Below are 17487 nucleotides of genomic sequence, written 5' to 3'. Positions count from 1 at the left end.
TCTTCCTCTCTGTTTATCCCTAAATCCTGTTAATCATAAAGAATAAAGAATTATATAAAGATAAATTTAGAAGTACAGATAGAAGTATGGCATGGACAGAGTGGATGTAGCAAAGTTGTTTCCCATGGTGGGGGAGTCTAGTATGAGAGGACATGACTTGAGGATTGCAGGGTGCCCATTCAGAACAGAGATGTGAAAAAAAAGTTTTAGCCAGAGGGTGGTGAATCTATGGAATTTGTTGCCACGGGCAGCAGTGGAGGCCCAGTCATTGAGTATATGTAAGGCAGAGATTGATAGGTATCTGAGTAGTCAGGGCATCAAAGGTTATGGTGAGAAGGCAGGGGAATAGGACTAAAGGGGAGATTGGATCAGCTCATGATGAAATGGCAGAGCAGACTCAATGGGTTGAATGTCCAACTTCTGCTCCTTTGTCTTATGGTCATACGGAAATAAATGTGCAAAGATACATTAATAACAGCATATATTTAGAATACAAACAGCATTATAGAAAGTGGTTTAAAATGTGTTGGATTCTATAAATCTGAGGCCATTTCCAAAGTCAGGAGCAAGGCATAAAACTTGTTGCTTCACAGTAGTTTTATTAAGAGTTGATAGAACAAAGAAAACAGGAATGGAACAATGTCAGGGGGTCACTGCTGCTTGAAAAGAGAGGAAGTAAAGATGGCACCTAGCATAGGGGTGGCATGGTAGCATAGTGATTAGCTTAACACTTTACAGGACAGGCAACACAAGTTCAAATCTCACCGCTGCCTGTAAGGAGTTTGTATGTTCTCCCCATGACCACATGGATTTCCTCCTATAGTTCAATATCATACCAATTGGTAGGTTAATTGGCCGTTGTAAATTGTCCAGTGATCAGCCTAGGCTCGAAGGGCTGGATTGTCCTCTTCCACGCTGCATCTCAAATTAAAATAAAACAGCAACTTGTATACTTAAAGGCAAGAAAATTCCAGGGATAACACTAACCCACTTAGGAAAAAAACTTATTCAATATTGTAATAAAAATTAACCAATGAGAAAATACTCACTCACTTAAAGGAAGTACAAAGAAGCTAAGAAGCTACCAGAATTATACTTTGTATAGCCACTGGAGGCATATTAAACTGCTACATATATAAAGGCTACTTAAAATAGAAGCATTTAATTGATAGTTGAACTGCAAAGAAAATTACAATTAAAATTGTAATTCAACAATCCCCCCCCAATTCTAAATCACACATTTAGAATCACTACATCTGAAAACTCAGTAACAGAAAAACTTGTGCTATCTACATTATATATAAGTTGTCAAAAAACTATTTTGTTTATGAAATATCAAAGTGTATATATGCTTCAAAGTATGATTATGTCTTGTTTAAGCAGATTAGTAGGTACGCTTTTGCAAGTTTAAACTATATTGATAATGATCACCTTTAAACAAGTAAAAAGGGTGTAAATAATGATGGCATATTAGTACGAACATTATGATTCATGAAATTGAGTAACCCCAATTTCTGAGACTTAAGTGAATCCAATCAAAGAAATCTCATCCATCTGATTGATGTATTTTAGCTGCTTTGTTACAAATATGAACAGTCAAGTTAGTTGTCTTCAGACTCGTAAGAGAAGTAAGTACAACACTCCTTGCCCATAACTGCACATCCCACCCCCCCCCCCCTTAATGCAAAGGGAAGATCTAATGCCATACGATTTTGAAGATCCATCTTACCATATAACCATATAACAATCACAGCACGGAAACAAGCCATCTCGGCCCTCCTAGTCCATGCCGAACTCTTAATCTCACCTAGTCCCACCTACCCGCACTCAGCCCATAACCCTCCACTCCTTTCTTGTCCATATACCTATCCAATTTTACCTTAAATGACACAACTGAACTGGCCTCTACTACTTCTACAGGAAGCTCATTCCACACAGCTATCACTCTCTGAGTAAAGAAATACCCCCTCATGTTTCCCTTAAACTTCTGCCCCCTAACTCTCAAATCATGTCCTCTCGTTTGAATCTCCCCTACCCTCAATGGAAACAGCCTATTCACGTCAACTCTATCTATCCCTCCCAAAATTTTAAATACTTCGATCAAATCCCCCCTCAACCTTCTACGCTCCAATGAATAGAGACCTAACTTGTTGTTACCTTTTCCAAAGCTTCAGCAGTATCATTGCTTACTCTTTCTAAGGCTGCAGCAAAATTTTAAACTTTTATACTCCTTGCAACACCACAAAATGGGAAAAAAATTGATGCAAAAAGATCTCCTTCTGAAATGTCTCGTTTACTTCTGGACTTAGGAGGTAAAGTTAAAGTGTGTGTATATCTCATGGCTGGAAAAACATAATCTAACTAATAAGATCCTAACCGATTACATGGAAGTGTAGTCTCTATTTCTGCACAAAGTACTTATTGTTCCATGAACTTAGACCATTTCTCATTACTTGACAGGAGCTTTGCTGAATTGTAATATTCCTGACCGTCAATAAATATATATTGAGTCATCTCAACTGGCACGTTATGCGTAAGAAAAATTGACAAAATATAACAACAAATAATATTAGAATAAACTTCATAATGTCTAGTAGTTGTCAACTTGCTGGAAGTTTACTGGCTGGTCAGTGATTTGCTCACTGTAGCCCCTCAGTATAGTCACTGTGAGTAAGAAGATACTAGTACATTAACCACAGCACTTATTGTCTTGTTGAATACCACTTTACCTCGCTTTCAGTGACTGGCATGTAACCATTTGCTTTTACCTTCTACTTTCACTGCCAAATTGGTAATTTAAGTACTTGCTAGGGATCATTCCCATCCAACCCCCAGTAGTTCCTTAAGCAGTTTCTTAATCAGGACCCACTCACCAGGAATCAGGTGTGCCCTCCTTTCAGTAGGTCTTCCCAAGCAGCAGAAACTTGTTGAGAAATAGACTGTACAGCTTGGGTAATGTAATTGATGTTATATCAGCCTCTCTAAGATTGAGGATTCCCGGCAGTGACACAGAATGTCCAGTTACCCCGTCAAATGGACTTGTTAATTTTCTTGCTTGGGGTTGTTCTCATTCTACACAAGATCATAGGAGGAGCTGTAGGCCATGGTATACCTTCCTTATGATACTTAGTCAATGTTTATTGATTCCATTCATTCATTCGACTTGTCCTGATGATTCTGGGTGATGTGGACATTGAAAAGACCATTCAATATTCATCAGTTGACATAGTTACTGACAAACACTCCCAGTGAAATGTGTTCCCTGGTCAGAGTCAATGTGACATGGCAATCCCCTTCTAGGGATGTAGTCCTTGATCAAAGTTTTGTGTCTCTCTGTGTGTGTCAGTGGCTTTCCCTGCTGGAACAGCTTCCACCCATCCTGAAAATTTACCCACTATTACCAGTACGTCTCAGTATCCTTGACACTTTGGCGAAGAAATGAGGTCCACTTGTAAGTGTAAAAATGGACCAGGAGAGGCCAGAGCACTTAATTGTGGTAGCCTTTCTGCTGCCCCAGGATTTGTTTTCTGGCATGTCATGCATCTCTTAAACAATTTGCCCTTAACTTCAGATTCCACCATCATTGGGAGAATCTGTCAATCATCTCCAATGTGTCCTAGAGACTGTATTTGCTTTGCTAGAAAGTCTATGGCTATTGCCATATCTCTATACCCCATCACTGTTTAACTTCCTACTAGCCTCCATCCAGAACCACTGGAGCATTGAGCTTGCATCTCTCAGATATCTTGTATGTTTGTCTGTGATACAGAGTTCAACTTCATTTCCATAATTCCAGTTGTTGGGTTCACTGCATAGGTCCCCTGTTCTTCACTTATTTCTTTTCCTCCTTTCCGTGCTGCCTTTTTCGCAATCTCATCTGTGAATACACTTGCCCAGCTTTCCATTGTAGTCATTTTGCAGTGGCTTTTGCATTTTAATAGGACAACGTCTGATGGCAGTTGTACAACATCCATTAGTTCTTCTACTTGCTGGCCATTCTTGATTGGAGCTCCTACAGCCAGAAAAAAAACCTGCTTGGTTGGGTTGAGTTGTTCTCTGATCTTAGCAATCTATTTGCAAATGTTTTGTCACCATATGAGCAGACATCATCAAAGTGCTGTAAAGTCTGGTGTGCTTTGAATGCTTGGCCTTTATGTACTTATTGATCAGCTGATAGGTTGTCATTACGGAACACAATTGTGCTGTAGGGAGGAAGTCTCATTGCTGACTGGTTGTGTGCTGAACTTCGTGTGTTGTGCTTTGGAATTTTGCCCACATTGGCTCATAAACAAGATCGAGGTCTACATCTGTTTACAGAATTGTCATCTGGGCAGGAAGACCCAATTCCGCACTGTATCTCAACAAATAAATGTTAAGATTGCCATCATGTTTCTCTCATTGACGTGATTCTTAACGCAGGTGCAGTACACAATGTCACCTTTAAAGTTTAATACACTTTCAGTCGTTCTTCATCAAGAGTCACAGGATTGTCTGAGTACTTACTGTCCTTCAGCAGATTGTTCAGTGATTGGGTAATAATTAATGAATCTGTCATTACCTTGATTAGCAATAGTTTTATCTGCAGTCCTGTGCGTCTTCACTCCCTTGGTCTTTATTAGAGCAACTTGTGACATAGCTGTCAATTTTATTGTTTCATTGGTTATTTTCACTTGAATCGCTGGGGACTGCGTAGAGTCCATGTCACATTCATCCTGTAATTCCTCAGAGTTAAGGTGGTGCCATTCTGTTGTGTCTGACAGATGTGGGCTGTAATTCTGCACAGTTCGGATGGTGGTGCTGTACAGGGAGACTATTCAAAGTTATAATAGCTCAGGCAGAGCTTCAGGAGTCAGGTTTATTGTCATTTAACTATATAAATGTACATAACCATATAATGTATATAGTAACAAAACAACACCTCTCCGAATCGGTTGGTGTTTCCTGGGCAGAGAACCGGCAGTAATGTCTCTAGCAGTGTCACTCAATCACTAGCAGGATTACCCCCTTGAAGTCGTGGCTGCGCGTTCTTGCATTGTTTCAGTTCACTTAGGAAACTCCATACAATGCACATCGATTGAATTACCATGTTGTTCTTTCACTCGTTCGGTTACTGCAAAGATTCGCTCTTTGGTCTTTTTACTGTATCATGCTGTTTTTGTAGTTTTCCACAAATTTCATATTTCTTTTGATTAGTAAAAGACTTTACTCATCCCATTAACTTCTTCAATCGCTCACACATTTGATCAAACTGATGCACCATCAATAACTCTCTGACACATGAGGCGAGATATCGGCTTTTATTGACTGGAAGAAGGAACAAGCAGCAATTTGACCACCATGCTACATCCTGGAGACTGAGAGGCAGGGCTCAGGCCTCAATCGCCTTTATACTGGGGTCTGTGGGAGGAGCCACAGGAGCAGTCAGCAGAGGGGCGTGTCCAGACAGGTATATGTAGTTCACCACTCAAACTGACTACGCGATCTTATCTATAAATCAGTAACAGCCATGTTCTGGATTTTAACACATTCCTGCTTAGTCTTAATAAACCTAACACTATAGGCTTTTTCAGCCGACTTTTTCATTAATTTTATCCAAATTAAATGTTTTATTCAGGTGAGAGTTCTTAGCAGGTTTCATGACTTTGGCCATTATTTTGATTTGATCATAATTTGTATGTATTTTTATGTTTTTGACCTTGATCTCAAAATTTTGTTTGCAGTCAAAATTTTAACAAATCGTGCAGCAACCCAAATTTAACTATTTTTCCCTGTGCTCCACTAGTTTGCGAGTATTTAAGTTTAACCACATACTCTACCGGTTCATACATACTTTCATTTTTTTTTATCCATGCTCCACTGCTTGGGTGAATTTAATTTTTGATGCTCCACCAACTTGCGTGCTTAATGAACACTTTACAGGTTAGCACGTGGCTCTACTGGCTTGTGTTTCTTTTTTATTACAGATCAAAAATAGCAACACAGCAGTCATTAATCCCGAATTCCATCTGATGATGAAGCAGCCAAAACTAGATTTCTCTTAGATAATAGAGAAACACAAAGAGGAAGTTCTCACCCATTTGGTTTAGTTATAAGAGTCATAAAACACAACAGTACAGAAACAGGCCTTTCAGCCCATCCAGTCCATGCTGTACCATTAATCTGCCTAGTCCCATCGACTTGCATCTGGACCAAAGGCCTCCATATTCCTCCTGTCCATGTACCTATCCAAATTTGCTGAAATTCACCCTTACACTGGCAGCTCATTCCACACCCTCACCATCCTCTGAGTGAAGAAGCCCCCCCCCAATGTTCCCCGTAAACATTTCACGTCTCACCCTTAAACCTATGACCGTTAGTTCTAGTCTCAGCCAACCTCAGTGGGAAAAGCCTGTATGTATTTACCCTATCTCCAACTCTCCATTTTGTACATCACTGTTGTGTTTGATATTGAGGGCTAGTGAAGAGCGCACTAAGAGGCCAGCATGCAGGATATTCAACTGAACTTTACTGACAACCTTGCTTGTACATTATGTGAACTCCTCCCATGTGGGAGTGGCTAATTAAGTGACAGAGGAATTACACTATTAGCTACCACTACATTTTCCCTTCTTGGGGAAAAAAGTAAAACCAGGGATGTACATTTTGTCAATAGAACAGCATTGAAATGATAGTCACTGAAATTGAGTGATTCAGTTCACTTTACCCACTGCACATTACTTGTGCTCCTTATATAAATATAAAAAAGAATTGCCAACATTATAACAGTCTTTCTCTTTGTTTTTAATGGTCTCTCTATTAGTTTTCCTCCTTTTCGCCCGGTAATTTCTAAGGTTGGGACACGTTCGGCACAACTTTGTGGGCCGAAGGGCCTGTATTGTGCTGTAGCTTTTCTATGTTTCTAATTCTTTTTTAAAAATTCTCATTTTGTGAAATGTTTTCAATATTGGAACTCTTTTTAAAATACACTATATCTGATGGTAGGCTACCTGAACACTCCAGCAAAGTGAGAGGATTATTCTACCTCTTTAGTCACTTACTCTAAGCTATTAGCTTCTGGTGTATATCTCTGTGGTGGGACAAATAAATGACCTGATCTAGTGTAGGTTCCACAAAGTGCTAGAGTGGATGGAGATGCTTGAACAGGTGTGTCCACTTCAGTTAAATGGTCCTTGTCAAAGGGGTCAGGCCACTCTATTTCATCCCCTACCTATTGTGCACTTTGAGGGCGCATGGATGCACCCCTGTTCTTCCTCATTTCACCTTGTGATGTTTTGTTCACAAATGATTGTGGTCCATGGTCCTTTGGTGAGTTGGTCTAAAACCCAGACAGCTTCACCACTCCTAAGCAGCAACAAACATTTTGCTCTGTGTCTGAGATCATACACGCTCTTCGTTTTCACATGCTGTGTTGTCTCAAAACTCACACTTTGTAAGTGAGGTTGGAGATTGGAAAGAAGAAAGGGTAGTTTCCAGCTCATTGACAGCTCTGATGGATGGTAGCCATTCACAGGAGGTGAGGAGCAATAAACTAGCAGTGTTTGATAGGGGTCTTTTGCCTTCAGTAGGAGATTCTAACAGTTTCCATTGCTCTCCCCACTTCTCCATTTTCCTGTGGGAACCATGGACTGCTTGTCTGGTGTTTGAACACAGTCCCTAGCAAAGGCTTGGAATTCTGAACAGCATAATTGTGGACAAAAGTTCAAAGGTTCAACAGTTAATTTATTATCAAAGTATAGAACTCTGAAATTCTTCAGTTCTCCAGGTACCCACGAAACTAAGAAAGAAAAGAAAGGAAACACGATCATCCACCCCAAATCCCTCCTCCCACACAAAAAAAAACAAACCAAATGGATCAGGCACATCAACCCAAATCTCCCTCCCCACACAAAAAAAGGATCAGGCACATCAACCAAAATCTCCCTCCCCACACAAAAAAAGGATCAGGCACATCAACCAAAATCCCCCTCCCCACACAAAAAAAACAAGATTGGGTGAAAAGAAAACTCAATGTAAAAACTATAAGTCTGAAAGAAATGAGTCTATAGTCCAAAGTTCAAATCCAAAACATAGAAAAACCTGGGGATCACTGTCTGGGCTCAGCAGCAACCTTTCCCTCGCCAGTACAGAGCGGTCAAAAGACAGGCAGTCGGCATTTACCCCTCTGCGATCACTTCGATGCTTTCGTCTCCCTTGTCACTTTAATTGCCGAAATGGGGTCAAACCTGCTCGCACACCTTCTTGCAGCCTCCTCACAAGGTTCACATATGTTGCCTCTCCCACCCGGAATCCTCTGGGACACTGCAGTGTTGAAACATCCAAATGATCTCCAAACAACAAAACGCAGGCGCCAACAGTTCCAGAATCACATTCAAGGCAAGAGACAAAGGTAAGACATAAAAGAAGTGAAAAAGATGGTTTCACGATCTATCCAGAAGATGTCAACCAAAGGAGCATTGTACTCAGACTGGTAGTCAAACATACAGCTAATTAGTTCCTGGTAATCCATGGTGAGTGAATACAGCTTTCATGTGCTGTATAACTGCTGCTGAGGAGGTAGAGGAGAGCTTGGACACCTCAACATTCTGTGAGTAGTAATCCATGTGAGAAGATATCTGTCTCTTTTCAGCTCAAAAATCTCTGTGCCTGCAATTTGCCATGGGAAGTCTGGAGATTCTGAAGGACAGAGAGGTTTGCAATGATTTTGTGTGGTTTTCAGCATGCTTCATGTTGCTTTACACAACCTTCCAGCTGCATGCTCAGACCAGGCCACCACAGAGATTGCCTTGCTCGTAGCTGACATTTTTTTGATGCCTTAATGTCCCTTGGTGGATTTGACTTAAGATTTTGGCGTGCAGGAATAATGAGCCTGCATCCCTTTAGTCAAGTCAGGTCAAGTCACTTTTTATTGTCATTTCGACCATAACTGCTGGTACAGTACATAGTAAAAATGAGACTTTTTTTCAGGACAGTGGTGTTACATGACCCAGTACAAATACTAGACTGAACTACGTAAAAAAACAACACAGAAAAAAAACTACACTAGACTACAGACCTACCCAGGACTGCATAAAGTGTACAAAACAGTGCAGGCATTACAATAAATAATAAACAAGCCAATAGGGCAGTAAGGTGTCAGTCCGGGTTCTGGGTATACATCAAGAAATAATGAGTGTGTTTCTTTCAAGCCAGTGAAGTCTGAGTTCATGAGCTCTGTTTGGAACAGCTGGTCATCTATGCTCACCATATTGCATGACCTTGCTACAGATTTGGTCCTTTCTCAACTCAGTGTGAATTCCCTCCAGTTTATTGTGATGCAGGAAAGCTTTCACATACTTCAGGTAGGTAGATGTAGGTGTCTACCATGAGGGATGAGTCAGATTCCATCCACTCACTTTTGCACGGCATTCTCAGAGTGTCTGGTGTAGTGAAAGATTTGCCAGGGAGATGTTCAATGTCAGAACAGCATTACATCAGCCTCATTCTGAATCTTGGCATACGTGGAGGTAAGTTATCCAAGGGCTTCAAGCTGACGAAGCTTTTGGTCTGTTTCAAGTAGGAAGTTAGTGCCAACAAGTAGCAGCTGGAGTGTTCACAAGCCCACATGAGAGCCAGTGTTTCCTTTTTGATTTGAATGTTCAGTAGGAGTCAGTATTCTTGATGCATATGCCACCCCAGTTTCCATACACCATTGCAGTTTTGCATGAGCACTCCCCCAGGCCAAAGGAAGAGGTATTTGCTGAGAAACTGGTTGCTTTGTTTGGATCAAAGACTCCTGTGGTGCATTCCGGGTCCAAATGTTTCTCTGAGAGAGGATGTCATGTACTGGCTTTGTTTTCTCTGCCAAATCTGGAATGAACTTCCCCAGCTCATTTACCATGCCAAGGAAACTGTGGATCTCTGATACCATAAGACTATAAGACCATAAAATATAGGGGTAGAATTAAGCCATTTGGCCCATTTCACCATTTCATCATGGCTGATCCACTTTTCCTCTCAGCCCCAATCTCCTGCCTTCCCCCCGTATCCATTCATGTTCTGACCAATCAGGAATCTCTCAACCTCTACCTGAAATATACCCAATGACTTGGCCTCCACAGCTGCCACTGGCAATGAATTCCACAGATTCACCATTCTCTGGCTAAAGAAATTCCTTCTCACCTCCATTCTAAAAGGATGCCCTTCCATTCAGAGGCTATGTCCTCTGGTCTTAGACAAACACCATAGGAAACATCCTCTCCACAATCACTCTATCAAGACCTTTCACCATTCGTTAGGTTTCAATGAGGTCACCCTTCATTCTTCTGAATTCTGGTGAATGCAGATCCAAAAACATCAAACACTCTTATGATAAGTCAGTCAATCCCGGAACCATTTTCGACAACCTCCTTTGAACCCTCTCCAGTTTCAGTACATCCTTTCTAAGATTAAGGGCCAAAACCTGCTCACGATACTCTGAGTGGGGCCTCAACAGTGCTTTATAAAGTCTCAACATTCCACCCTTGCTCTTATACTCTAGTCTTCTTGAAATGAATGCTGACATCACATTTGCCTTCCTCACCACATTCCAGGTTGTTCAATGCTGGAACATTCTGAACTCCTGCCAGGTTGTCTGAATCTGGTTACACTCCCTCAGAGGACAGCTGCTGGCCTAAGAACTTCAGCTCCAACTTTGCAAATTTGCATTTATTTTTGTTCGGGGTGATTCCAGCCTGTTTCAGTTTCTCCAAAACAGCTTCCTCCCTTTTGTCAGGTTCCTCACTTGAGCCTCTGAAGATGAGTATATCATCCATGTGGCAGACTGCTCCTTCCAATCCCTCCAAAATTTGGTTCTTCCTCATCTGAGAGAGTTCAGGGGCTGATGAGATGCCAAAAGCAAGTCTCTTGAAGGCAGACCCTCTATATGGTGTGATAAAGGTTGTGAGCTTTTGTGACTCAGGATCTAACTGGATTTGCCAGAACCTTCACTTTGCACCTAGTTTGGTGAAGAGCTTTCCTCCACCCAGCATACCCAATGTCTGCTCAACAAAAGGCAGAATAAACTCTCCTGCCTCACTGTATTATTCAATTGTGTTAGATCAACATAGATCTTCACCGTACCATCTGGCCTGGGATCAGAAACAATGCCCACACACCAGTCAATAGGTCCATTCACTCTAGTTATAATGTCAAATGCCTTCATTCTCTTAAGTTCAGCTTTGACTTTGTTCATCAATGGGACTTGTATGTGCTTTGCTGTGTTTGGAGACCAGGGCATCACTCCTGGTCTCAACTGGATAAGATAGTCTTCTTTCAGTATTCCCTAGGCTGTGAACAACTCCAGGTAATTCTCCTGCCACTGAACATTGTTTAGTAAATTCAACTTTGCAATGAGGTTTAGCTTCTCAATGGCATGTCATCCCAGTAGTGGTGAGAAGAGATTCTGAACAACATAGACATCCTCTTAACTTTCTCATTTTTACAGATGGAAGTAGTAAACATTCTTTCACATTGACCTTTCCTTGTAGGGTTTAACGTAACGCCTGTTTTCTTCACCAGTTTTATGAACAGAGATTCACGGATGGCTGTGACATCTGCTCCAGTCTCCATTTTGAATCTCACTGCCTCATTTTACAACTAAACCATAGTGCACCAGTCTTGTCTATTTGAATCTAGAGCCCCAAGGAAAACTCTCTCTTTCTCTGGATTATGGTCTTTTGACCTCCTGAAGAACTGTTTTTGAATAGCACTGGCTTTTATAATGGCCAACTCTAGAGCATTTCACTTCTTTTGCTGGACATGGACTGGAGACTTGCTACATCTCCTGCATCTGGACATTTTACCCACTCTTTGTTTTGCTTGTCTGGTTTGTTTGAGCTGAGCTTTACTGTCACCTCTTTCTGTAGTCTTTCTGACTGCACCTTCTTTGTACCCTTCTCTTTGTACAGCTTCCTGCCTTACCTCAGCATTGTTTTCATGCCTGAGTTCTGCCTGTTGCTCACTCCGCCTGACCATAGTAATAGCTTTCTCTAGTGTGAGATCTGCTTGCAACTGAAGTCTGACAATTTGGTGTCTAGTAATCTGACAACAATCAAATCTCTGAAGAGCTCATCTCTCAGATTTCCCTACGCACAGCTGCGTGACATTGCATACAGCTGGCTCCTGTTTTCTGGAGTTGAATTTTTCCCTCTCATGCACACATTTTGCTTACCTGTAAAATGTTCTTTAAATCTTCCTGTAGTGTTTTGTAGTCCTTTTTCTAAGCATCTATCCATCCTAATCCACCCAGGATGTCATCTGCTTTGTCACCCATGCAGTACATCAGTGTGCTTACCTGATGCTCTTCTGAAGCCTGAGTGAGATTGCTTAAAACCCTAAATCTCTCGGAGCACCTGAGCCATCACTCAAAGTCCCCTGATTTAGAGAAGTCAGTGACTGGGGGGGTGGGGGAGAGCTGTATTAGGTAAGAAGATGAAGATACTGCATGTATTTGCTTCAGTTTCCTGTTTATTTATTATTTTATTTATTTAGACTACAAAAACCTTCTTTTCGTCCCTGAAGGATTGACTGACTTCTCTAACTTCTCTGCTACGTCTGTGCCTCTGTTCATTTCTCCAGGCTAGTGGCCCATGTATTATTATAACATATCGATTTTTGGGTGTAGAAAGGAACCCTGGCCAATTTTCAGCCTCATGGTACATACAAACTAGAAAACTAGCATAGGCAGTTTAATTGAGAAGTCTCCAGATATTTTTCATAGATATATGCAAACAAGAACAGTCTTAAGTAAATTCTTCCTGGTTGGGATCTCATTTGGTCTGTAGCACCAATTCATCAATCAACCACCCTTGACTGCATGTTGTGTTCAATATTGAGGGCTAGTGCAGAGCACACCAAGATGCCAGCATGCAGGATATTGATCACTCCCTCTGAACAGTATGTGAACTCCTCCCATGTGGGAGTGGCTAACTGGGTGACATAGGAATAACACTAGTAACTACCAATACAACCTCTATCAAATCCCTCCTCAATCTTCTACATTCTACAGTATGAAGTTCTAACCTATTCAACCTTCCATATAACTCAGTTCCTCAAATTCCAGCAACATCCTTGTAAATTTTCTATGCACTCTTTCAATTTTATTTATATCTTTGCTGTACACAGTACTCCAAATTAAGCTCACCAATGTCTTATCCAATGTCAGTGTAACATCAAAACTCTGTGCTCAATACATTAATTTATGAAGGCCAATGTGCCAAAAGGTTTCTTTACAATCCAGTACCTTTGACACCATTTTAAAGGAATTATGGATCTATTCCCAGGTCCTTCTGTTCTACCACATTCCTCAGGCCCTACCACTCACCATGCAAGATCTACTCTGGTCGATCCTCCCAAAGTGCAATACCTCACACTTGCCTGTATTAAAACCCATCTGCCATTTTTCAGACCATTTCACCAGCTATCCAGATCCTGCAAGCTTTGATAGTCTTCCTTGCTGTCCACTCCAGTCTTGGTGTCATTGCAAATTTGCTGCTACAGTTTACCACGTTCTCATCCAGATCACTGATATAGATAACAAACAACAACAGACCCAACACCAATCCCTGTGCACACTACCAGTCACAGGCCTCCAGTTAGGGAAGCAACTAAGAACAACCACTCTCTGACTTCTCCTGTGAAGCCAATGTCTAATCCAATTTACTACTTTATCTTGAATGCAAAATGACTGAAAACAAATTCCCATGTGGAACCTTGTCAAAAGCTTGCCTTTATCAGCTTTCTGAGAAACTTCCTCAAAACAAGATTGGTTAGACAAGACTTACCACACACAATCAGTCCCTGTCTATCCAAATACTTGTATATCCAGTCCATTGTAATACCCCTCAATAACTTTCCCACTATTGACGTCAAGCTCATCAGCCTATAACTTCCTAGCTTATTCTTAGAGGCTTTCTTAAACAACAGAACATTAGCTATCCTCCAATCCTCTGGCACCTCACCTGTGGTTAAGGATGTTTTAAATCTCTCTGTTTGGGCCCCTGAAATTTCTGAACTTGCCTCCTACAGGGCTTGAGGGAATAACTTGTCAGGCCCTGGGGATTTATCCACCTTAATTTGCCTCAACACAGTAAGCACCTCCTCCTGTCTGATCTGTATAGGGTCCATGAACACTGCTACATTGCCTTACATTCAAAGACTCTGTGTCCATCACCCAAGTAAATACAGATTCAAAAAATCTATTTAAGATCTCCCTCATCTCTTGCATAGATTACCACTCTGCTCTTCCAGAGGACCACTTTTGTCCTTTGCTATCCTTTTGCTCTTAATAGATCTGTAAAAACTCTTAGGATTCTCCTTCATCTTGTCTGCTAGAACAACCTCATGTCTTCTAGCTCTCTTGATTTCCTTCTTATGTGTTCTCTTGCATTTCTTCTACTCCTCAGGTACCTCATTTCTTCCTGCCCACAATACACTTTTTTCTTAACCAAGGCCTCAATATCTCTCAAAAACCAAGGTTCCCTAAACCTGTTACCTTTGCCTTTTATTCTGACTCTTAAAATTTCACTTTTGAAGGCCTCCCACTTACCAAGCACACCTTTGCCAGAAAAGTGTCCCAATCCACACTTGTCAAATCCTTTCTGATACCACCAAAATTGGTCTTTCTCCAATTCAGAATCTCAACCTATCTTTTTCTATAACTACCTGGAAACTAATGGCATTATGATCACTAAATACAAAGTGTTCCCCTACACAAACTTCTGTCACCTACCCTGTCTCATTCCCTAATACGAAATCCAGTATGGAACTCTCTCCAGTTGGAACTTCTATCTACTGATTAAGAAAACTTCCCTGAACACATTTGACAAACTCTGTTCCATCCAGTCCTTTTACAGTATTGGTGCCCCAGTCAACATGTAAAAAGTTAAAATCACCTACTCTCACAACCTTATGTTTCTTACAATTATCTGTGACCTCTTTACAAATTTGTTCCTCTAAATCCCGTGGACTGCTGGACTGTCTCTAATATAATCCCGATAATGTGGTCATACTGTACTTTTCCTATACCTTATTTTTATCCATAAAGCCTCACTAGAAGAGCTCATCAGTCTGTCCTGACTGAGCACTGCAGTGACATTTTCCCTAACTAGCAATGCCTGTAGATTTTTGTAAATAAAATGAAGTGAGGCATTTTATGTTTAAGAAAAAAACTGTAACATATTTTACTGAACTCCAAAACCTGAACAAAGAGTACACTAAAAAAAATTGTTTATGTAATTACCTAATGTCAGCTTGTTGCACCCACCTCTTAAAGTGAACCCCAATTCAATGTTAGTGATTGTGAATTATGTTTGTATCACCAATTACATTACCTTACACATCTATCCCTTTAATATCTCCCATTCTGTCATGTCCAAAACAACTGAATCCTGCAGTATTGTGCTGCCAGTTCTGCCCCTCCTGCAAATAGGTCTCACTAATGGCTGAATCTCATAATCTATATGCAGATCCATGCTCTAAACTCATCCATCTTTCCGACAATACTCCTTGCATTGAAATTTGCAGCTCAGAACATTAGCCCCATCATATTCAACTTTTCAATTTCTGGCTTTGAGCTTAAACTTAACACCTTTCTTCACAACCACTCCACTATCTGTTTCCAACACTCTGGTTCCCTAGCAACTCTAGTTTCAATTGCCCGTGCAGCACTTGCAAACTTTCCCACGAGGATATTAGTCCCTCTCCTGTTCAGGTGCAAGCCATCCCTCCTGTACAGGTCCTGCCCTCCTTGGAAGAGAGCCCAATGATCCAAAACATTTGAAGCCCTCCCTCCAACACCAACTCTTTAGCCATCTTCCTATTTCTGGCCTCACTAGCATGTGGCGTGGGTAGCAATCCTGCGTTCACAACCCTGGAGGTCCTGTCCTTTAACTTAGCACTTAAGAACCTTGTCGGCCCACCTACCCATGTTATTGGTATTGACGTGGACCACAGCCTCTGGCTACTCACTTTCCCACTTAAGGATGCTGTGGACTCAATCTGAGATGTCCCTGACCCTGGCCCCAGACCACAACAAACCATCTGGGACTCTCGTTCTCATCCGCAGCACCTTTTTGCCAACCTAACCAACAAATCCTGTAGCACTACAGCTCGTTGCTTATTCTTCCTTACCTTCTGAGCCTCAAAGTCAGACACAGGGCTAGAGACCTGAGCACTGTGACTTTCCTCTGCTGGGTCCTTCCCTCCAATGGCATCTAAAGCAGTCTATTTGTCGTTGGGGGGAATGGCCACAGGAGTACTCTGCACTGGCTGCCTCCTGACAATCACTGTTTACATCCAAGCTTTATCTGATAGGTGGAACATAGGTGCTCGGTGAAGCACTCAAACAATTGCCCCTATGCCTCCTCCCTCACTGAGCAAGTGCCACACCTGCCTCTATACCTCCTCCCTCACTAACCATCCAGGGTCGCAAACAGTCCTTCCAGGTGAGGCAACGTTTCACCTGTGAGTCTGTGGGGATCATCTACTGTATCTGGTGCTCCTCCCCCTTCCCTTTCTTCTATGGTCTTCTACCCTCTCCCACCAGATACTCCCTCCTCCAGCCCTTTATCTCTTTCACCCATCTCTTTACTTCATCCCTCTCCTTGTTTCACCTATCATTTTGTTCTTGGTCCTCCCCTCCCCCACTTTCTTACACTGAATTCTCATCTGTTTTTCCAGTCCTGATGAAGGGTCTTGGCCCAAAACATCGACTGTTTACTCTTTTCCATAGGTGCTGCCTGGCCTGCTGAGTTCCTCTGCATTTTGTGTGTGTAGCTTGGATTTCCAGCACCTGCAGATTTTCTCTTGTCTGTGAGTCACCCAGTTCCCTGTGTCCTGCACTTTGCATGTAACCACCTCCTGCATCTTCTGTCTATCAACTCCTCAGCCTCCTTCGTGATCTGGAGTTCATCCAGTTCCAGTTCCAGCTCCAGCTCCAGCTCCTTCACGGAGTTGGTTTGAAGCTGCAGCAGGATGCACCTCTTGCAGTCACCTTCAGGCTAAAAATATTCCTCCTTACCTCCATTCTAAAAGGCCACCCTGCAACTTTGAGGCTGTGCCCTCTAATTTTGGATACCCTCACTATAGGAACCATCCTCACCACATCCACCTTATCTAGTCCTTTCAACATTTAGTAGGTTTCAATGAAATCCCCACACAGTCTTCTAAATTCCATAGAACCATAGAACATTACAGCACAGAAACAGGCCTTTTGGCCCTTCTAGGCTGTGCCGAACCATTTTTCTGCCTAGTCCCACTGACCTGGGCCATATCCCTCCAAACCCCTCTCATCCATGTACTTGTCCAAGTTTTTCTTAAATGTCAAAAGTGAGCCCATATTCACCACTTCGTCTGGCAGCTCATTCCACACTCCGACCACTCTCTGCATGAAGAAGACCCCGCCCAATATTCCCTTTAAACTTTTCCCCCTTCACCCTTAACCCATGACCTCGGTTTTTTTCTCCCCTAGCC

At 41.8% G+C, this 17487-nt stretch overlaps 2 protein-coding genes across 2 annotated transcripts in view; one reads left to right on the top strand and one right to left on the bottom strand.

Moving 5' to 3' along the window:
• The window catches only part of LOC132401230 (phospholipase A2, minor isoenzyme-like), a 59297-nt gene extending 54029 nt beyond the window's left edge, over positions 1–5268 (bottom strand). Inside the window, exon 1 of the mRNA XM_059983226.1 lies at positions 4559–5268. Within this exon, the coding sequence (XP_059839209.1) occupies positions 4559–4700 (142 nt within the window). The 5' untranslated portion in view covers positions 4701–5268. The remainder of the gene's footprint in view (positions 1–4558) is intronic.
• Positions 1–17487, top strand: part of gcn1 (GCN1 activator of EIF2AK4) — a 278383-nt gene that overhangs the window by 33694 nt on the left and 227202 nt on the right. The window lies entirely within an intron of this gene.

The sequence above is a fragment of the Hypanus sabinus genome, chromosome 10, assembly GCF_030144855.1.
Source record: "Hypanus sabinus isolate sHypSab1 chromosome 10, sHypSab1.hap1, whole genome shotgun sequence".
Taxonomy (NCBI): Eukaryota; Metazoa; Chordata; class Chondrichthyes; order Myliobatiformes; family Dasyatidae; genus Hypanus; species Hypanus sabinus.
Note: the sequence above shows the minus strand (reverse complement) of the source record. Positions and strands in the feature narration are given on the sequence as shown.